General features: G+C 34.5%; 2 protein-coding genes across 4 annotated transcripts; one reads left to right on the plus strand and one right to left on the minus strand.

Moving 5' to 3' along the window:
* The first annotated feature begins 398 nt into the window (after positions 1-398).
* LOC121768280 (pyruvate kinase isozyme G, chloroplastic-like) lies at positions 399-7,404 on the plus strand. Of its 3 annotated transcripts, none has more exons than XM_042164719.1 (12): positions 399-833; positions 1,386-1,637; positions 2,029-2,194; positions 2,923-3,057; positions 3,168-3,278; positions 3,368-3,456; positions 4,109-4,171; positions 4,943-5,118; positions 5,541-5,643; positions 6,108-6,259; positions 6,898-7,006; positions 7,105-7,404. In XM_042164719.1, exons 1-12 carry the CDS (start codon positions 570-572, stop codon positions 7,216-7,218), a joined length of 1,734 nt encoding a protein of 577 aa, XP_042020653.1. In that variant the 5' UTR covers positions 399-569; the 3' UTR covers positions 7,219-7,404. The 3 variants fall into 3 exon arrangements, with proteins under 3 accessions (XP_042020653.1, XP_042020654.1, XP_042020655.1); XM_042164720.1 differs by having other exon boundaries at positions 6,111-6,259; XM_042164721.1 differs by having other exon boundaries at positions 1,436-1,637.
* Positions 7,405-7,589: 185 nt separating this feature from the next.
* LOC121768279 (protein NRT1/ PTR FAMILY 7.3-like) lies at positions 7,590-11,649 on the minus strand. The gene is given in 7 exon segments (XM_042164718.1): positions 7,590-8,761; positions 8,845-9,029; positions 9,031-9,353; positions 9,356-9,401; positions 9,470-9,687; positions 11,337-11,448; positions 11,531-11,649. Coding segments are annotated over 7 exon segments (1,776 nt in total). The 5' UTR covers positions 11,555-11,649; the 3' UTR covers positions 7,590-7,893.
* Between the last annotated feature and the right edge of the window lie 11,391 nt (positions 11,650-23,040).

Here is a 23,040-nt window from a genome sequence, read left to right on the forward strand (position 1 = left end):
GAGTTGGCAACGGCCTCGACGGCGCGGACGTTGTTGGACACACATAACGCCCTCTTGAAGTGTACGGACTCGGCCAGAGCCGAATACCTCCAGGGGTTGATCGATGAGCTGCGTTGGAAGTTGGGGCTTTTGTAGAGTAGTCCACTTTTTTTTATTTCTAACTCGTGTAATTTTTTTAATCAATGTAGTATTTGCCGTTTTATAGTTAATCGACACTTAAACTAATTAACAAAACAATAGTAAAACCTAAAGCGCAAACTAATGCAAACTAATTAAAAAATACAACCATTAACTAAAAAATGACAAATGCTACATTGGGGCGACCCACTGCAGGTGAAAGGGTAGGAGGATAAAATGCTGACGTGGTGGTGCATAGGGGGCGGGCTTTAGTGCGCGCCTTAGGGCGCCCCACTGATGCCCTAAACCAACCAAAGAGGAGTCGACGGAGAATCTTCATCTTCCCGACTCTGCGCCTGTGTGATTGCCGCCATTATTGCTCTATTTTTATACGTCGCTTATAATATATAACCGTTTTTTTACCTAGCTCACAATTCATAACCATTTTATATATGCTCTTTTTTGCGATGGCGACGACGGCAATGGCAACGGCGACCGTAAACCTGCCTCCTTCTTCCTCTTTCATGTCTTCAACACCTGATAGCCTCACGTCTTCCGGCAACACGGTCACCGATATTTTATTCCACTGCCAATTACCTAGACCACCACTCCGCCTTCGTCTCTCTTCTACCAGTACCCGCTGCAGCTATGACGACAAAGCTACGGACTCTGATTCCATCGTTACTGCCTTTCCGCCCAACGGTTTTGCATTCCCCGTACGTATTCAATTTCTCTCCGTACCCGCACCTGTGTTTTCATTTGGAATTTGGAATATTGGGTGATTTGAAGAAAAAAGGTTTATTTTCGACATTGGAGGAATTAATGCATGTGATTTGAATATTTGTTGATGATTTATGTCTATAATGGGGAAAACATGTTTAATTCATTAAATTTGGACGGTCTTATCTGATTGTGAATCAAGTTTACCTAGTTGCTCTGTTTATTTCGTGATCTCCTGAAGAAAGTCGATTACTCATCATGCAGAGGTACTTGTTGCATATATAACATTAGTGCATTGTATCTCGTTCATGATGCATAGCTGAATGTATAAATCTCTATTGACAATGACCGACTGCAAATTAGGATTGCCCAAGTTGCCTGCTCCGTCATTTACTTCCTCGATTTAATACAATAGAAAGTCGGTTCAGCTGTGCTAAATGTTTGAATGATGGCATGTTGCCATTGTATTACTGGCATCTCTTTAATTTTTTTTTCCAACATACTATGTGTTTATCCTAAAAGGTAACTTGAATTGTTCTGCGTTTCAGTCTATTGATAACAATTGGAGGCTGACTCGGGTTAATTTAAATTCTCAAAGGAAAACGAAGATCATCTGTACTATTGGCCCTTCAAGTAGCTCGCGCGATATGATCTGGAAACTGGCTGAAGCTGGAATGAATGTGGCTCGCTTAAATATGTCTCATGGTGATCATGCATCACACCAAAAAACTATAGATCTGGTCAAAGAATACAATGCACAATTTGAGGACAGAGTTGTTGCCATAATGTTAGATACCAAGGTAACGGCTGCATGTCTCAACGTTTTGCATCTGAACTATCTACTTATACAGAATCCTACATAGTTACTGGCACATAATAAAGGATAATCCTAAAATCTGTTCTCATGTCCATATCACTGCATAATTAGTTTATATTTTTACAGGACAACTTAAATATGGACCCAATTTTTTTACCTTCGTTAAGCATGATAATATGATTCTTTTTTGCATGTGATTGCCATAAGCTCGTCTTGAGTTGTCTACTTAATTTTTTCCACTTTTGCTTTTTCTTTGTACTTTCCTATTATACCATAAACAACATAAAATTGTTCTTTTTGACTCAAAATGTAAATCAGTTATAAAACAAAACATCATGATGAACTCTATATAAACCTTAATGATCTTCATTTAGGGCCCTGAGGTTAGAAGTGGGGATGTTCCACAGCCGATCCTTCTCAAGGAGGGACAAGAGTTCAATTTTACAATCAAAAGAGGAGTCAGTACAGCTGACACAGTTAGTGTTAATTATGATGACTTCATAAATGATGTTGCTGTTGGAGATATTATACTGGTTGATGGTGAGTACTATCTGTTATATGGTGAAGTCAGAAGGTGTACTTTTTTCAGTCATTTGCCCATATTTTATTCTTAAGTAGCACAGATGGTGTTTTTACTTTATATAGGATGTGTTTTGTATATAACATTGTCTGACGGGTCAAGATCTTGATCCAGTCACTAGCAAAATATCAAAAACAAAGAAAAATGAAAGAGAGAATAACTATAAATATGTCTTTATATATGAGTTTATGGGCACAGCCTCATGGATCTTGACCCATCAGACAGGACACAAGCTTTTACGCTTTTTATATTGATTTCTGTATACCTTCTGAAAGTTACAGTTATAAATTGCACTCGAACCATGTGAATCATCCTCCTTACATGCCAACAATAGGATGCATTAGGTATCTTTTATAATTGGAATGTTCTTTTGTTTCACTTCTATTAATTAACTAATTATATATTTATATATCACAAGAGGAATTTAAATATGAGTATGATATAGGGAGGAATGTTTAATGCCTTTTAGCTTTTTTATGCATTTGTAGAATGGGTATAACTTTTGTATAGAATTCATGGGAGTTAAGGTTGTTTGAATGTATAAGTGAGATTGTGCATGCAAGTTAATTGCATCACAACTGGATGTATGGGGTAAATATGATGCTTATTCTGCAGATAGTTCCATTGCAGTATCTATTGATTAGCTTTGTTACTAAGTAAACTTACTACGGGTGACTATCTTTTATAGGTGGAATGATGTCTTTTGCTGTGAAATCAAAGACAGAAAATTTGGTAAAATGTGAAGTAGTTGATGGTGGAGAACTGAAGTCAAGGCGTCATCTGAATGTGCGCGGGAAAAGTGCGACACTCCCTTCAATAACAGGTTGGTTGAGTTTTTCCAATGCTCTGATTTGTAAGTATCATTTTCTGTTTTTCTAATATACTTACCAGAATGGTAACTCTTCAACTGTGTGGCATTTGCAATTGTCACAGACAAAGACTGGGAAGACATTAAGTTCGGTGTGGATAACCAAGTTGATTTCTATGCTGTTTCTTTTGTCAAAGATGCCAAGGTTGTCCTTGAACTAAAAGATTATCTCAAACGTGAGTTCTCTGACCATCTTATCCTAAATTGTAGGATGTTTTGATTGCATGCTTAACTGGACTTAAAAGACCTTTTCTGCACTCTGCAGGTTGCAGTGCAGATATTAGTGCAATAGTAAAGATTGAAAGTGCTGATTCCATACCAAATCTTCATTCTATCATTTCTGCATCTGATGGGGTTAGTGCTACCTTTGTGCTAGAGGAAGTTGTTACGTTACAAGAACTGGAGACTAAGAAAAGTCTTCTCTACTTTACAAGAATTCTATTTACTGACGATAAATGGTTGATTGAGCAGATTAAGGAACGACATCTAATAATTACACAAAATATGAATAATTTCTTAAAGTATCTTGTTGGTGAATTAATGTTAAGAATTACATCTGTAAGATACTCCGTATTTGTTAAATGTGAGAGTGTAAGTTTGGAAAAGATTTTTGGAAAGTCAGAATAAGGTATTCTTTAAATTGGCTTATTCTTTTGAAACAGTGGAGTCAACACAGAAACTAATAGATCCTGCTCTTATGCCATCAGATTTTTTCTAACACTACAAATCTGTGGAGCTGAGATGTGTGAGTCGGTACTCTGTAAGATTATAACAGCTGCTGAAGTTTAACCCAATCACTTAATGTATAACACTGACCTAATTTATAGTACATTCCCATATCTGCAACCCTAGCCCACCACCCAACAACTCTTTGAGATTACTTGGATTCTTTTAAAAGTTAAATTCTTAATATTTTTTCTCTTAGTTTATCTGTGACCTCATCATAATATGTTCATATATTGTCTTAACTGTGGGTTTATTAATTCTTCAATAATGATGGTGATAGGCAATGGTAGCTCGTGGTGATCTTGGAGCTGAACTCCCGATTGAGGAAGTTCCCTTGTTACAGGTACTTAATGCTTAAGATGGAATTTAGTATTGCTCTTTATACATTTCTTGCTTGCTGTATTGTGAATTACTACAATGAACTTTCTCAAAGGATATAGATCTCCAAAATTCCACGAGATGGGAGAAAGAAGGCAAAACATGACATGGTTTATATCATTTAGAATCAAAATTTTAGAAGAGCAATTGATGGTCTGAAAAATTAGAAGAACAGTTTATCTTGCATGATTATAGTTCACTTATGCTCCTTTTTTTTCTCTTCATTGCATGTAGTAGTTTCCTCTTCTCCTGTTGTTCATTTTTAATCTTTCTGTTCTTCTGTAGTATACATGTACTCTTTACTGGTCCCAGTACTGTAATCAGGCTTGTCAAGAATCTAGGTATTCTTAATGCATATCAAAATAAGTAGAGTTAATCTTGGCATGAGCTAAATATTGCCTTCATTTTCTGGTAATTTATTTGGAGAAACAGCCTAAGCACTGCGTCAATGGGACTGAAGGTGTATTCAAGGCAGAGGCTTGAGTGAAAGAGGCACACCAGTCTTAGTTATTTTTATTGACCAATTCTTAAATTATTATTATTGTTTTGATTACGTTACAGGCTTTATGTGTTTCGCATGGGTCTGGTTAGGTTAAAGCATTTTCAATGCCAAGGCTTATGTTTTTCTGGATTATCTCAACGGCTTAGGCTGTTTGCAGAGCTTTCTAGTCTGCTGACCATATTTGGAGTGATAGTTCATTTAATCAGGTGATTATGATTCCCTATTTGTATACAGGAGGAAATCATAAGAAGGTGTAGAAGCATGCAAAAACCAGTTATAGTAGCTACAAATATGCTAGAGAGTATGATTGATCACCCAACACCAACAAGAGCTGAGGTTTCTGACATTGCGATTGCAGTACGAGAAGGTGCGGATGCGATAATGCTTTCAGGAGAAACAGCTCATGGGAAGTGAGTTATCTTGATCTCAGGGGACACACGCTTGAAAGTTGTCGCTCAAGTTCTTCGTTCGAATTTCCAGTTGTTATGTCGCCATTTTCTAAACTGCTGATGAAACTGATAGTTTAGGCTTGCTTGGGTTATCAGTTTATACCAACTTAAATGGCTGTGTTTACTGGAACTGATACTTCTTAGCAGGATATTGAATATGATCTAACTTCTACTTTCTTAAATTTACTTTCCTTCAACCAAACCATAATCTTATGAACAACTTGAAATTTCTTATTTCAATCATTGAACCTTGAATTAGCTAGCACCTTAGCAAGGCAATTTAATACATGATTATGCTATTTGTTTCTGTTTAAACTGATGAAAAAAAATAGTTTACTAATGCTTTATATTCTTCATTACATTATTTTTTATTTCCATATTAGATTTCCATTGAAGGCAGTTAAGGTGATGCATACTGTGGCCCTGAGGACTGAATCAAGCTTACCATTTACCAGCAGCTTACTAAGTGGAGCTGCTGCTTATAAGGTGTGTGTAGTTCTTAATGTCAGGATTTCTCTAGCAGAATTAATGGTAAATATTTGTAAATGAGATCGTAGTTTACGTGTTTTTGGTGACCATATCTCTAAGTTCTTTCCTTGATTTCTAACGGGATGTTACAAGTAGATCATTTTTCAGTCCATAAGGCTGGTCAAAGTCACAACCTTGGCCAGGCTATGAACCCTCCTGTATTAGCCAATAAATAGCCAGATAACTAATTTTTCCTCTTCCTATTCCTATCCCTCTTCTTGCCTTTCTCTTTGATTTTCCTCCTCTGTTAGCTTCTTGTTCCTCCTCCCACTACTCTTTTATTTACATCCTCTCCGAGCTCAAGATTTTTGTTGTGAACATAATTTAACTTCTAATTTACAATGTTTAAGTGGTTAGCTTTTGACTTGGCATTTTCTTGAGTTAATTTTTCTTAGTGTTTGAGTTATTTCTGTTTGATATAGCAGATCCTCATGAGTGATAGGTTTGCCCTTCATGCCACCGAAATGGCCAACTCTCTGGGTACACCAATCATAGTTTTCACAAGAACAGGTTCTATGGCAATAGCTTTGAGTCATTATCGACCATCTTCAACAATATTTGCTTTTACAAATGTGTAAGTTTTTATAGTATCAGCATTCCCTAATAACATGCATGAATTTTGTGATTCTTAACAGCTATAATTTGACACAACCATATCCTCGACGCCATGTGTCTATCTCTCTAGAAGCGTCTCTTGGTTCATACTCTGAATAGTCTTCCTTATGATGCGTTATTGCTAAGTTTCCTTTTGTTTTAGGACAATTTTGTTTTACGCCCAGCTTTGAAACTTCTCTGATCGAATGTTACCATTGCCAACACCAGTTCCATAATTTAAAGTGCAGTTGTATTTATGCTACCACCTTTGTCCTTTCTGAGTAATGATACAATAAACATCAGACCATAACTTTACTTATTATGGGGGCAATAGCAGTTGTTTTGGTGTGAGAATCCACTAGTATGGAAACTGAGAGGAGAGACTCGTAGATTAAAAAACATGAAAATGCGTATCTGATAAGATATCCTGGCTGTGTTCATGATTATGTAGACAATAGGTAGAGGTGGACTATTTTCAATTTATGCCTATGCTCATAGTCATAGATAAATTAATGCATTCAGAATGACTGGGCCTTAACATATCCATAAGCATCTACATTTCTGCTAAAGTGTCTATAGATATTTATTTGTTGGTAACTGAGCCTGATTTTCTTGCAGTGAAAGGGTGAAGCAGCGTCTGTCCCTTTATCACGGCGCAATGCCCATACATATGGAGTTTACAGATGATATTGAGGAGACCTTCTCTCAAGCTCTGAAGCTTCTATTGGTGACAAAATGATATTTTTATGATTTTTTTAGCTTGCTTCTTGGTTTGTTACTGATGTATACTGCAAGTTACATGTTTTTTTTGTATTTTATCTACAGAACAAGGGTCTTGTGGCTGAAGGGCAGTATGTAACTCTGGTCCAAAGTGGAGCACAACCAATTTGGCGACGAGAATCCACGCATCATATTCAAGTACGCAAAGTGCAGAGTTGATGCACGGATAAGAGGGAAATGAAGCTTCTGCTGTGTAGAGATATCGCTAGATAATAAATCTTCAGTTGAGCTAAAATCGGGGTAAATATGTTTGAATTTACTCTTACTATAGTAATAAATCACATTGTCACTGTTTTACAACGTTAATGTTATTGCTTGCAAGCTATGATATATGCATTTATAGAAGGGTGATTGGTGTTATTGCTTGCAAGTGGTGCTCAAATTTAAGGTGCTAGTATTAGTGAAATTCAAGACCAAATGTGATAGATTGGGATTGAGGATCTATCTACAGAGAAGTAGAAATAGCATGTATAGAAGGGTGATTGGTGAGTGTTGGAGATGATACCCTTAAGTTAGGTGCACTTTTCTCCTTTGGGAATCACTTTGCGAAGATGAGATAAATATGATAAAGAAGCTTAGTCAGCATCAAAATACACATAGACATCTGTTAAAGAAGTTGCATAATTATTTTCATGAGAGCAGCACATCAATTGTGGAACCAAATTAAAGAGCCTTGTCACAAGTTGCCCTTGATTTCAAGCCGTAGGCACGTGAGTCGCAGACGACGAATCTCTTCTCTTCTCCTCCAATTCTTGAGTACGAACAAAGCGTGACTTGGATAAAATCATCCCCAGATTGAGTGAGGCAGAGTTGCAGCACAAGTTAGATGATGTATTACACCTCATAATCCTCATCATCCTCCCCTTCACCCTTCCCTGTGAACTTCATGCTCTTGTACCATGACGCACACGCTATGTATATCATGAGATCAATGGCCGTTAGCCCTGCGAGAAGGAAGTAGAACCTCTCCAGATGCCCCTTGTTGAGGTTCCCCGGTATCCACCCGGGCATGTTGTCCACTGTCGATATCTTCATCACTATTGACACCAGCAGGCTGCTCACGTAGTTCCCCAGCGAGATGGACGTCATGCACAGCGCGCTCCCGAAGCTCTTCAGCCCATCGGGTGCCTGAGCGTTAAAGAACTCCAGCTGCCCCACGTACATGAACACCTCCGATGCCCCTATCAGGGCGTATTGCGGGACCTGCCAGAATATGCTCAAGGAGCTCGACCCTTGGCAGTGTTTGCAGTCCTTTCTTGCGTATTTCAGCCTGTAGCACTCGACTATCCCAGCCGAGACCATTGCCATCACCGCGATCACGAGGCCAATCCCCATCCTCTGGAGCTCGGTGAGCCCATTGGAGTCCTTCCTCACCCTGCGCACGATGGGGTCGACCACCCTCCTGTATAGGAATATGAAGAGGGCCACGCTGAGGATGTCGAAGCTGGACATGCTTGCAGCAGGGATCCGGAAGTTGGAGATCTGCGTGTTCATGGCGTCGCCCTGCTCGACAAAGAGGGAGGCCATCTGCGTGAAGACGACGGAGTAGATTATGGTGCAGAGCCAGATGGGGAGCAGCCTTAGTATGCACTTCACCTCCTCCACTTGGGAGATGGGGCAGAGGCGCCACGGATTGGTGGACTCATTCTGCTTCAGCTCGTCGAGATCTTGCTGTGTCACAAATGCTGCCCTGTCCAAGAATCTGCAACAAAAACTCATGTCAATAGATGATACATAACTTTATGTTAATAAATTTCGCTTGTGTTGAAGTGTGTCACAGCTTACTTGATCCCCTGCGTGTGGAGCATCTTCCGGCCACCGTCCTTGGACCCCTTGGTCTCGTACAAGTTGGCGTCCTCGCCCGTTGGGATCCTCACGCTGCACTTCTTGGTGGCTGAGACCAAGACCTGGGAAATGCGGGAGAGGGGGTTGCCACTGGGCTTGAAATGGCGGTAACGCTTGGTGCCCTCCGAGGAAGAGGAAGAGCGCGAGGGTGGCAGAGGCCGTGGAGGCCCAGAAGCCGAGCGCCCACAGGCCTTCGTCCTCAAAGTATCCCAAAATAGTGTTGGAGAAGAGCGAGCCAAGGTTCAATGCAAGGTAGAAGTAGCTGAAGAAGGCCACTTTCGAATATCCCTCAATCGGATCCTCTATATCGAATTGATCAGCACCAAATGTAGCTATGTTAGGCTGGTAGCCGCCATTGCCAAGAGCAATCATGTATATAGAGATGTAGAAAAGCCCCAGCTCCCAACTCGAATGCGTGTTGCATTTCGTGTTCTCGTCCCCACACCCCCGGGCTTGAGCAAGAACACCTGAGTTGATAATGACAAGAGCACTAAACCCTGTTTGGAGAAAATGGTAAGCAAAGTTTCTGATCATGTGAAGTATTTAAAAATAGAGAGATGCTTACAATGACAAAGATGGACTGAAATATGGCACATGTTTTGTATCTTCCCCAATAAGAGTCACTAAGGAAAGCACCAACAAGAGAGAATATGTAGACAGTCCCGGTCCATTTGCTCACGCTGTTAGCTGCTTCCGCGTTGTCTTGCTGCAGCACGCGAGTTAGGAACAACACCAGATTCACTCCCACCCCGAAAAATGCTAGCGTCGCTAGACCTTGATTCACTGCATATACATCAAATTATTCGTCAAACTAATTTATTTAGTCCATTTTCTTTCTCATTATTATTAGAGTGATTTCAAGAACACATCCATTGTTTGCTAATACTCACAAAGCAACATATCTTATGTTGATTTGGAGATTGTCAAGAGTTATTCTATTTGCTAGACTGATTTAGGTAATGAAGGTGGAATGATTATTCAATGTTCACGTGCAATTTTATCAACATTCCTTATGTAACATACTGCCTAGATTCGTGTAGAGAAAATAGTTTGCTTAATTTCCACTTGCTGCAAAAAATTAGACGTGAACCCTTTGCTTTAGTCTTTCCCAAAAAATACAAGCATTACAACTGACTATTGAAAGGTTCCCATCCCTTGGCTTTCCATGGATCATCACCCACACAAGAAAAAGACCAATATTATAATGTTTCAATTTCTTTCAAGAAATTAATTAAGGATGGTAGAATTGAACATGGGAGAGAGAGATGGAGGGAAAAATAACCTAACAAAACGACTATGATATAGAGGCTTTCCAAATTGACATCTAAATATTAAGATAATGAAACAGAGATGGGAATTTGGAAGTGCGGTATAGCTAATTGATGAAATTGACAAAGATCCAACTTTTTTTTAAAAAAGGAACACATTTTACGTCAAAATATTTAGTTTGGGAATATTTTATCTTTAGTGGAGGCATTATAAGATACAACCTTTTAAAACCTAATTGTGGTAATATCAATAAAAAAAATTAATGAAAGTTTACAAGAGTGATGAAGTCTTGAGTTCGGTAAAAGTGATAAGAGCGCATTTATTTAAACTAATTTAGTCACCCTTTTGAAAGGAGACTAATTAATTTGGAGAAAATAGAAAACTCATGTGATTCGCAAATAATGCTTAGTGCTGTCATCGATGCACTCATTATCATATTTTGCCAAAAAGCAGTGATATACTATACTCCCTCTAATTATATTAAAAAAAATAATTTCTACTTGCGATATATGTTCTGTTTAGTTGTCGATCATTTTCCATTTCTAGTGGTTACGAAAAAAAAACAAGAAAAAGCAATAAATAGATTTATCCCTTGAGTGAGAGAGAGAGAGAGAGAAATGCATAAGCAAGTTAATGAATGAGCCAAAATAGTGTCTTCCTATACATATGAACTCCTCCATAAATCCAAATTTAAGCCTTATCGAATAGAGAAGAACAAGTGGCACCTCCCCTCTTCATGCAAACAATTAGTCTTGGATTACGTGTCATCTTAGTCTGTTTCTTTTGTTACATTTTGCTTCATCTCTTTTGAATAAAATTTATTAGCAAGAATGTTACTCAGCTTAAAACGGTGAGTAAAATTTTAGTGGACCAGAATTGGCTATTTATATGCATAATGTTGATGTGGGTGTGATAGGATTTGCGTGCCACTACACTAGGACACTTGCAATCTCTCTTTCAACATTAATTTCCTCCACAACCCAAATTGTCAATTTCAAGAACGTCAATTTTGATCCATTTGAACTTATAGAATGTTTAGTGCATATGCAAAAAGACACAAGTTCTTTGATGTGAAAGTAGACCAAGATTGAATTCACCCTTTATTTTGAGGCATTACATATAAAAACTTATGCAAATATATGTGATAGAAGAGGTAGACTTACATAGTATGATGGTCCCAGCAGACCATTTTCCAGTTCGGTCTCGAATTGCTAGTTGTCCATGAAAATCAACACTTCCATCACATGTGTATTCTTCTTCCTTCAATTTGTGAGCCTAAAAATAAGATAAATCAAGTTATTATGCATGCTTTAGAATGTGATGCATATTGTGATGAGAGGAGGATATGATTAAACACCTTGGATAATTCTAAGGATCCCATTTGAAGGAGAAGATGAGGGATTGTGTAGTGAAGTTGTGTGAGTTAAGTTGATGGGGAGAGTTGTATATATGAATATTGTTGAAGAAGGAGTTGAGAATATATGGATGCAAGAAACAGGTAGGGTATATATAGAGGTGGGAGAGAGGAATGGAGGGCTGAGATTTAAGGATGAAAACATAATGGGAGTGACAAAATCCAGATGGCTCAGCATTTTGGAACACTGGTGTTGTCACACTCTACATATCAATTTACTCGATTTCAATTCATGGTATATCCAATAACATTGGATTAAAACCAGTCAAAAATTCCACTATTCCTCTAATTGTGGCTATATTTTTAGGGAGTGGGAGAGAGTGGGAGAAATTAAGTGATTCACTTTAATTAATTAGTTGAATTTAGTAGTAGTAGTAGTAGTACTCCCTATTAATTATCAAGAGTTTATTGCACCAAATAGATTATATAATTGTATTTTAGAAATTATTGTCTCATAGTATTAAACAAAACATAGTTACATGGTTGATAAATTAAAAAATAGGAGTATAATTTTTTCTCAAATAAGTGCAATTTTTTTTTCTCGAGGAGTTTTTTTTAAAGATGATATTTATATTGTTTTCTTTCAGGTGAAGATTATATGAAATAATGAAATCATTATTATAATCCTTTCATGGTGAATTTAATGAAATGTTGCATAAATTATTTCTTAGACACCCAAAGAATTTTTAGTGGTCTCTGGGGAAAATGGTAAAAATATAACTGAAAAGAACTAAAAAAGCCTACTCCTCATATTCTTAAAATGTATTTCATCATTTCATTTGATTTTCCATCTCTTGTAGCAATTCAATGTTCAAGAATATGAAATGAACATATTATGTAGGTGTAGAAATGACATGTTTGATTGGATTTGGACCTGAAGAAAACAAACATAATATCTAGGGGCTATAATCAAAATTTTATTGAAAATGTATTTTAGTGGTAAATAGTATAGGCTAGATTTAAATTGTTTTATTATAAGTTTTTTTGTCTTATTAATTTCCTTTTATCTCTATGGTGGAGAGGGACAAGCGAGCTCGGTTGAGCCACAAGGAATTAATGTTACTGTTTATAAGTCAACAAAAATATATGAGAATTGATAGGGGCTTTTTGCATGTACTATTCTCGCTAATAAAGTTGATTTTCTCCTACTTGAATGATAGTAGTATAGGAATGTATTAATATGACAATATTTTTTATTGTAACACCATATTACTAATATTGACCGTTATATCTGAAGATCGTGTGATTCTCAAGCTGCCACGTGGCCGCCTATTTTAATTAAATTGGAAGATAAAAAACGCTGAAGGGTAAAATTAGTATTCTCTATTTTCATTTTGTTACCAGATTACAGTCTTACTCTATGAACATTGCAGTGTTACTCTATGAATATTGCAGTGTTACGTGTCTGCATAATTCGTAATAGTTTTTTACCTTACCAGATTGCAGTCTTACTCTATGAACATTGCAGTCTTACACTATGAACATTGTAGCATTACACTATGAACATTGCAATGTTACGTGTCTGCATAATTCGTAATAGTTTTTTACCCTACCAGATTGCAGTGTTACTCTATGAATATTGCAGTTTTACACTATGAATATTGCAGTATTGCTAAGTAGTATTTGCAGTTTACATATTATCTAGATCTGTTTACCAAATTACCCCTACACAGCAATATCCCCTACATTATCCAGCAATCAAGACTCTATTTCAATAAATTAATCTCAACCGTCCATGTACCAGATCTGACGGATTAAATTAGTGGTAGGATGTCACTCTAACTATGGTGGCACCCTAATGCTCCCCTAGCTGTATATATTATAAATTCATAAGTAGCCGAATATGTCGCACAAGATTTATATAGGGACATTTTATATAGGGACATATAAAGTGAAATTTATCCATATGGCATAATTTATGTGCATCGAACTTCTCATAACGTATTATATGTATTATCGAATGTTGTAAAATCAAATGTTCTAAACATGGCCTTTTCATATTAGTAATAAACTTGTGCGTATTCACCATCCTCATTTCAAGTTTATTTATTTACTAATCAAAATGGTTATTTAATTAGAATATTGGATGTATCCAAATGTTTCTCTTTACATGGAATATTAAATGATAGTGTTCGATTTGATGGATTATTTACACAAGATTAGTATTTTGTTCAACAGATGTGCTCAGATACTTAACTTAATTCGAAACAATGGCACATAAAATTCATCTTGCATTAGCTTATGAGTCTCGACTTTCCCCTGTGCCAATCTTAATCTAGGATAATCTCGAGTCAATTCAACTATGATAATCTCGTGACAATTTAATATTGAGCAACTAATCGCCCAAGTAGTATTAAGTTTGATTGTCTATAACTATTTCCCTAATATACAATATAAAACTAAAAATACGATATATGAATATTCTAGAAAAAGATACTATAAAATTCAGAATAAATTAAAGATCGAGTGAGGCTAGAAAGGTATACTAGTACTCCTACAAGCTATCAACCACGAACGGATATGATTGAGCTGTTGCACCAGAGAATAAATATCAAATACCTAATTTTCTATCATTATTTGTCTCTCACGAGTACTATCATCTATATCAATAATAATATCTGTAAAGAATAGAAAGAAAAAAAAACAATAAAAAATTGGAAGATCCCGTATCCGTACAAATGTACAATGTAAAAGAAGACCTGCACTTTGTTTCACTAATTATAAAATCAGACACTCCCTCCGTTCCTCAATAGGAGTTCTATTTAGTTATAGCATGAATTTTAAGAAATGTAAATAAAAATGAGTTGAATAAGTTAGTGGAATAAGGGTCTCACTTATTTATAAAAATGAGTTGAATAAGTTAGGAAAATGATCAATACAAAACTTGATCTCAATACAAAATCCAGACCAAATCCTGACCATGAGATTTGACAATCCAATGGTCAATAATTAAACAAAAACACGGATGGTCATTGTAAAGTAGTTTTAGGTCATATTATAAACTTTGGGTTTGAGGTCATGTTAAGATCATTTCATGTCATCCTTACTATAATGACGTAAAATAAGCTTACAATGACCTAAAAATGACTTATGTATGTTTGGTTCTGCATTTTTGTATTAAGAATGGTTTTGCATGGATCAAAACCCTATATATATATATATATATATATATATATATATATATATATATATATATATATATATATATGGATGTATTCATTTCCTTTTTGGATCTTTTGTTTTATTGTTCTTTTTAATCTCAGCCCCACGATTTTGTCATCCGGCGGTTAGATTGATGTCACATGTCATTTAATAATGCAGCTTTTCAGTTGAATAATGCACACCGACTAATAATGCAAATTTTCGTCAAATAATGCAGATCATCACAACCCTCCAATTCAAGGATCCAAGGGTTGTGATTAAAAAGAACATTGGACTGAAAAGCTGCGAAGGGCCTTATATATATATATATATATATATATATATATATATATATATATATATATATATATATATATATATATATATATATATATATATATATATATAGGATTGTGATCAATACCGAACCACTTTTAAACCTTAAATGTCGAACAACATCATTATATGATAACATGGAGTTCATTATAATGAACTAATAACAAACATATAATGAACTTCAGATTTCTAAATTATGCATGATGATGTCATTGTTTTTAAATCTTAGAATTCCCTATAATGAACTACAAATAAAGTTGTAATGAACTCCGCATTACTATATAATGATGTGTTTGGCGTTTAGTTTTAAAACTAGTTTGGTATATAATACAACCCTATATATATATATATTAATTTTATAATAAAATGCGAGTGAAATAAGCTGGTGGAATGTGGGGTCTACTAACCATTTATGGTAAAAGTGAAATAAGACTCTTATTGTGGGACGGACAAAAATGGCAGAACATGACTTTTATTGTGGGACGGATGGAGTATTTCTACATCGACTGGCATATTGAATGAACTTCATAGTCCTGACATTATAATTTCATTCCCATGTTTGACATCTAAATTAATTATTCATTTTAGTATTTATTAAAAAATAAAATTTATTATTAATATAATAAATCGTAGTACTTAATTAATTTAATTTTGAAAATTTTAAAATTTTAAAATTATACTAGTAGGGGAGTATAAATTTTGTGTAAGTTTTTAAATTAAGCCATTTACTATCAATTACTAATACACAAAACTTTAGAAACAAATAAACAATATGTTTAAACTCGTCAATTGCTCTGAAAGGGTTGCAACAAAGATTAGGAATCTAAGATGCCTTAAATTTAAATTTAATAACACGATATAGTGATATAACTTTTCTAGGCAAAATGACATTGATCTAAAATTACCAATAACTAAGTATTATACACAGTTCAAATGTACACGTAACAATTTATATAATATATACTACTTTAAAACAAAATCCAAATAAAAAACTGATGTGCGAAATTAAATTGATCTATGATTGAAATAGCACGTGAACAAATTTGGACTACATTGTTAAGCTTGCAACTATATATCTACATAATTTTGATTTTAACATAATATAGTATACGTATATTTTTTTATATCAGCCATTCAGAATTTTTTTAACTGTCAATATTGTAGATATAGGATAGAATTAGACTAAATGTGTAAATGTTAACATTATTATTTTACATAATAGTACATGTGGATATTTTTATCAGTAATAAAACAGCTAATGACTTGACCTTTCAAGGAAAAAAGTAGATTGCCTTAGATTTTTGTCGTGTGTACATAATTTCCTCGAATCAAATACGGGAACACAAATGAAGTAGGTTTTGACATTAGAGTTGAACATAAATAAAAAATAGGTGAGTTTAACAGTAATTAATTAGGTAATTAAAATAATCCTAGTTTTTGTTTCATTGAGATATTAACGTTGGGTTGTCTTATGGATATAAAGTCGGTGAGAAACATCATGTACAGATAATAAATACTACAGAGATTCGATGTCAATAAATAGTTGTTTGATAAGGTAGGCAACACAGTAGGAACAAATTGCATCCATCAATACAGAAGTTCTTTAACAGCTAAATAAAACCATTTTTTAATAAACAAATTAAAACCATTTTTGTTTGATCAATTTGTGTATCTTGTTATCTGTTATAATCTGCAGCGATTTGGGGAATTTCTTTTCAAGTCTAACTTGAAATCTCTTTTACCGACTGATTAGGCTCTCCTGGATATTCCTTCTCTTTGGGAAAGTTTTAGTTTTACAATTATATTCGTACCTAAAATTATAGAATAATATCTAGGGAGATCGAACAAATTATAACTAATCTTAAATGAACAATTAGAGAATACAAATTTAGTTCGCTATAATTTATAGTAAAGGATTTAGTTTTCTATAATGACATTTTAGTTCAATCCGTGTTTTCAAATTCATGTTGTGAACTAAAACGCTTTTATAGTGAACTAAATTTGTGTTCTCTAGTGATTGCTCTATATCACCACTCTTAATATCTATATATTGGCTTTAAGACCATGTTTGGTTGACGGAAAAATTAAGTTGGCAAGGAAAATGATTCATGGGAAAATGAATCCCGGAAATATGATTCCTAATAACTTTACTTTTCAGTATTTAGAAAATATCAAGATTTTATATTTTATATTTGATTTAAACACAAAACTAAAAATATAAAATTTTTAATAAATTATTAATTACAAATAATAATTATATTATTATATTATTATTACGATGGATAGTTTAAATATGGATCATCATCATAATATACAATAATATAATTATCATTATAGTGACATGGAGTATTATAATCGTAAATTATTATAATAATAAATATGATTATTATTATTATTATTATAGTATTCTAGATATTATAATTAAATATTTAAAATTTAAAATTTCACTACGATTTTATTGACTAATTATTAATTTATATAATAATTATTTATTATTTATTATTATTATATGATTTATATTATATAATTATTCTTTAATTATTTAATAAATTATTAATTATTATTATGATAATAAAATTTCTATATAATAGTATAACATCAATTTAATTATAGTTATTTATTATACTGAAATTAAGTATGATTTATAATTTTAAAATATTGTTAAAAATATTGTATTTAATAATAATAATAATAATAATAATAATAATAATTACATATTGTATTAAATACATGTAAGAATCCTAAAACTGTGAAAAGAATATCTAAGAAAAGCTATGATTCAGAATCCTGTAAAGTTGTACTAACTTTCCTTGTTCTCGGGATTCTGATTATTTTCCAGTTTGATTATAAACCGAACAAACACATGAATTTAAAATGTAAGGAATCATATTACTTTCTCAGACAGAATCCTGACAAACAAACATGGCCTAAATGATATTTTTACTCGTACCAAATGATACTTTTATCTATAACATGATATATAATTGATAGAGTAATTTTTTTTAATGTAATTGATTTTTTTATAGAAATATATGGTACTTATTAATGCTACTTTTAATTCATGGAAATGATGCATTTAATAGTAGTAAATGTACTTATTTGATGATTTGGAATTGTAGATCGGATCGCAGATAGTGTCCGCATGGTGCGACCATATGCATGGAATTTTTTCTTGAGAAAAACATATATAGATTCCCAGTAACATTTGCAATTTGTTTCTTTCATTATGAGCATACTCGGTGTAGGTCTACAACAATATTAGGGCATCAATAACCTTTTAAGCACTACATTGTTGGCACTATCAGTTAACACTACATTATTCATCTATTTTTCTTGATTTGCATTTTTAATTATTTTATTTATGACTCTCAGTTAAATAAATTAATGAATAAATGAAAAATAGTAAAATTTCATTATATAGTTGAAAAAAAACTATAAAATTTTAAAAAGTTACAGAATTTAAAATTAAAATTATGAGAGAAAAAAAAATGGGAATGTGTGAAGAATGAAGTGAGGACCGTGTCTACTTACACGTGATCAAACTAAATTAGATTTTCAATTTTTTATAAAAAGTAATGTCGCATTTCGTTGGTCAAGCACACACATACACTTGTTTATATAAAAAATTATCAATAATGGTTTCCCGTCTAATGATCAATAATGGTTTCCCGTCTACTGCCTTGATGACTTGAACTCTCGACCTATCCCTAAACCCTTTAGAATAATTTGCAAATTAACACTGATGAAGTAAATTTTACTTGAAAAAATGACATAACTGTGCATAACAAGTAAACATATTTGAAAATCTTCGAAGATAAACTATACTTGACGTTCATCTGTCATACTACTCAAATCCAATCTAGGTAGGTTGTTATAGACAAAATCATTTAGATTGACTTCACCGCAACTAGCAAAAAAATATCTTTATAATTGATACCTTTTCCTTGGATATAAGCACTCCTTAAATTTTCGGTAAAAGTATACATCATTAAATGCATGTGTTTATGCTAGATTGGGTCTTATTGTTCTTGCCATATTTTACTTGTAACCATTTTTTTATGTTTAGTAGATTTTTAGTGTTGTGTTTTAGATATGTCCAGATTTATAATTATATGTTGTATTTTGTTACGTATAATTTGCATAGTATTGGAGTACTTGGTCCGTCAACTGTGAGACAGGCCATTTCAGAGTACCTGGTAAAAGAGATCTCGGTTAACAAGTGAACTTTGTGGGTGATTTTTACCGCTATTGAAGTTAATAATGAAACTGTAATGTTGGAACTATAATGTAGACAATACTCCATTACAAAAAAAATGATTAGCTCCATAATGTATATGATCAATGAACTTTAGTATGAGAAAAAAGTAATGGAAGTAGAAATAGTCCGCATAGTAGAAATTATGTAGAAAGATATCAGGTGACCTAACTGAGTGATGTGCAACAGTGCAGGTGTATAGAGAGAGCCAATGAGTGTGTGAGACTGTGGTAAAGACCAGACAACCTTCTAGTCATTGTCTAACCAATCATATTCTTCCTCTGACGTACCTAAGTTAGTTCTTCATTTATTTTCAACAATAATTTAATTAATTGATCTTAATGGAATCTGACTCGCAATTCCAGAAAATGACTACACAAGAAAGAAAAGGGAAAGATATGTGGACATACAAATTTTTATTTAGTCATGGCTCGTATCACCCATGCCTTTCATGATACAATGAAAATATGTAATAGTAAATCCAATAACTTATAATGCTACCAGTTGCAATCTCATGAAAGCTCGTCTGATTTTCTATAACCTAAATGTCCTAATTTTTCTATTTAGTGTCATACCACCATTAAACTTTGTTATTTGAGTAATCATTTGGCTTTCGTGGTTCAATCCTTCTTTTAGTGAGGGTAAATGATCAATCTTCTCTAAATTTTTTTTCATGCAAAAGCTCAAAACAAAAAATAGCAAGCAAAGATCCAACGTATAAATTTAAGGCACATTAAGACAATAAAAACAACAATTGACAAAAAGCATAAAAGCAAAAAACAATACTAAGCCAAAATCTAAAGACTGACAAGCTAAAGATTGCACATAACCTATCAAGAGGAACCCCAAAAGAACAACCAAAACAACACCAAAAAGCACCCCAAGCACCAAAACACCCCAAAAAGCAACCACGAACAATTGTAAAACTAGAAAAGCACGCATCCGAACTTCACCATCTCTAATTACCGGTTCGAATTGAGTAAAGGGTCCAAAGTCTCATCATTTGAGCGTTTACCCAAAAACGACCCACCTTTTACGTAATTACCATTTAATACTTGTCGTTTCATTTTTAGAATAAAAACGTCCAACAAAAAATTTTCAGTAGTTGAAATATCGACGTGGCAACTGAAACTACATGTCCATTGACTAATCCATGTGTAATTTTGGGATATGTAGTTTGGATACTCACGTGTAAATTTTCTTTTATGTTAATATTTTGACCGCCGAAAATTTGTTGTCGATAATTTTATTTTTAAAAATGAAACAATGTACATCAAATGGTAATTAGTTAAAAGATGTGATATTTTTGAATAAACGCTCCAAACGATAGGAGAAATTTGACCTTTTATCCCTTCGAATTCAAGTTAAAAAATTGCTTGGGGTCAAGAATATTGATATAAAAAAATTTTGAGTTGAAAATTGCAAATAAATAAAAGTGAAAGAGGGTTTACTCTTATCACTTTCAACTGTACTATAGATATTAGGTGCATCTCATTGTTGAGGAATAAGTATGATATGAGTTGTTAATGAGATATTGGACGGAAAAAATAGGTTGTAATTTGTTTAGTAACTTTGCCTATCGCAGTGAGGTCAAATGATAAAGAAAAATGATTAATCCCACAACGAGATCACAAAATTTGTTGTTTGAATGATGAATAATTGATGGAAGGAAAAAGTAATAAAGACGGTGTCACTTGTGTTTTACTTAATTCAACATTAAATAAAAAGGAAGAAATGTTGGCAAAAGTACCTAATTTTAAGTAGTTTTTTTATTCTTTAAGAAGCCATTTGTTCTGTGATAACAAACACCTAATAAGATTGGAATTATAGTGCTCTACACGTCAATTGTAATTTCAAAGTTGAGTTCTAGTCCCCTTAAGTTGAATTATAGGTGTTCTAGCTTACAATGTTACAAATAAAGAGCGATTTGGAGTATATAATTTTTATGTTAGCTTTAATTGATGTAACTTGTTTATATTATTAACATAGTTCACATATTAATATTGTATATCGAAATTAAAGAAGAAAGGAGAAATTTAAGAGGATTTTTTGGATACATTGATTTTGTTTATATTGTTAGCTTTGAGTTTAAAATATGTAGACATTTTTTTGGCTAATCCTAGTTATATATTTTCAAATTTTTAATAATAAACAAAATGTTTAAATAATTTGTAAGACAAATGCTCAATAAAATAAAATATGAAACTATAAATGTAAGAGCATCCACAACCGTGCTCTTGCCAACGAGTACGGTTATGGGCCCGACCCCACTTTTTCTGCCTGCTCTTAGGCAAGAGCACAACGCCCACAGCTGTGCTCTTCCGCAACGACGAGCACAAGGGTCTCACCATTCCATTATTCAATTTAAATAAAAACATTTCCACAAAATTAAAATACATTAAACATACCCGGAATAATATTACAAAATACATTAAAAATTAAAAATTAAATAATTAAAATCCTAAAAAATAAAAATTACATAATTAAAATCCTAAAAATTAAAAATTACATAATTAAAATCCTAAAAATTAAAATTTTCATAATTAAACTCCTAAAAATTAAAATTACATAATTAAATTCGTAAAATTAAAAAAACCCACTACTCGTTGCCGAATTTCGCCCACGTGTGTTTGATTAGGTATTCTTGTAGCTCAACGTGTGTTCGGGTGTCGCGCATTGTGTTCCTTGTTTCGATCCTCTCACCCACCGTCGTATGCACACCTCGGCGTGGGGGAGACCTCGCGGTTGAGCTTCCGGCTTCATCCTCGCCGTAGAAGCTAGCCGTCCTCGGTCCTTCGTTGGCTATAATCATGTTGTGTAAGATAATACACGTGTACATGATGTCGGCGATATTATTCACGTACCACAGCCGAGCCGGGGCCTTCACAATGTTGAATCGGGCTTGAAGGACCCCAAAGGCTCTTTCGACGTCTTTCCGCGCGAACTCTTGACGCTGCGCAAAAAGAACCCGTCTCGGGTCTTGCGGGTTGCTGAGCGTCTTCACGAAAGTCGACCACCTTGGGTAGATACCATCGGCGAGATAGTAACCCATGTGGTATGTATTTCCGTTGACAGTGAAGTCGATCGCCGGTGCTACACCATTCAACACATCATTGAAGAGGGTGAAGAATAGAGAACGTTCAAGTCGTTGTTGGATCCGGCAACGCCGAAATATGCATGCCAAATCCATAGGCAGTAGTCGGCGACCGCTTCAAGGATAAGTGTTGGGCCGCCACCTTTGTGGCCGCTTAAGTGTTGCCCCCTCCAAGCAGTCGGGCAATTCTTCGACCTCCAATGCATGCAGTCAATGTTGCCAAGCATTCCGAGAAAGTCGTGGACTGATTCGTGAAGACGAAGCAACCGTTGGCAATCATCGGTGGTGGGTGCCCGAAGGAATTCATCACCGAAAGCTGTACGAACGCCCTCGCAAAAATTTTTCAGACAAAGGATTCCAGTGGACTCACCGACATGCAAATACTCGTCGAAGAGGTCGGCCGTTTGCCCAGTAGCGAGTTGTCGGATGGCACACGTACACTTCTGCAACGCCGAGATACTTTGCCGACCGGCTGCATCTGGACCTGTTTGGAAGAATTCAACACGGGCGGACAATGTGTTGACAATACGCATAAACAAGCGCTTTGACATGCGAAAACGGCGCCTGAAGTAATCTTCCAGAAACCGCGACGGGTCGGCAAAATAGTCGGCAACGAGCCTTTCGTGG

This window comes from Salvia splendens, chromosome 15 (assembly GCF_004379255.2).
Source record: "Salvia splendens isolate huo1 chromosome 15, SspV2, whole genome shotgun sequence".
Taxonomy (NCBI): Eukaryota; Viridiplantae; Streptophyta; class Magnoliopsida; order Lamiales; family Lamiaceae; genus Salvia; species Salvia splendens.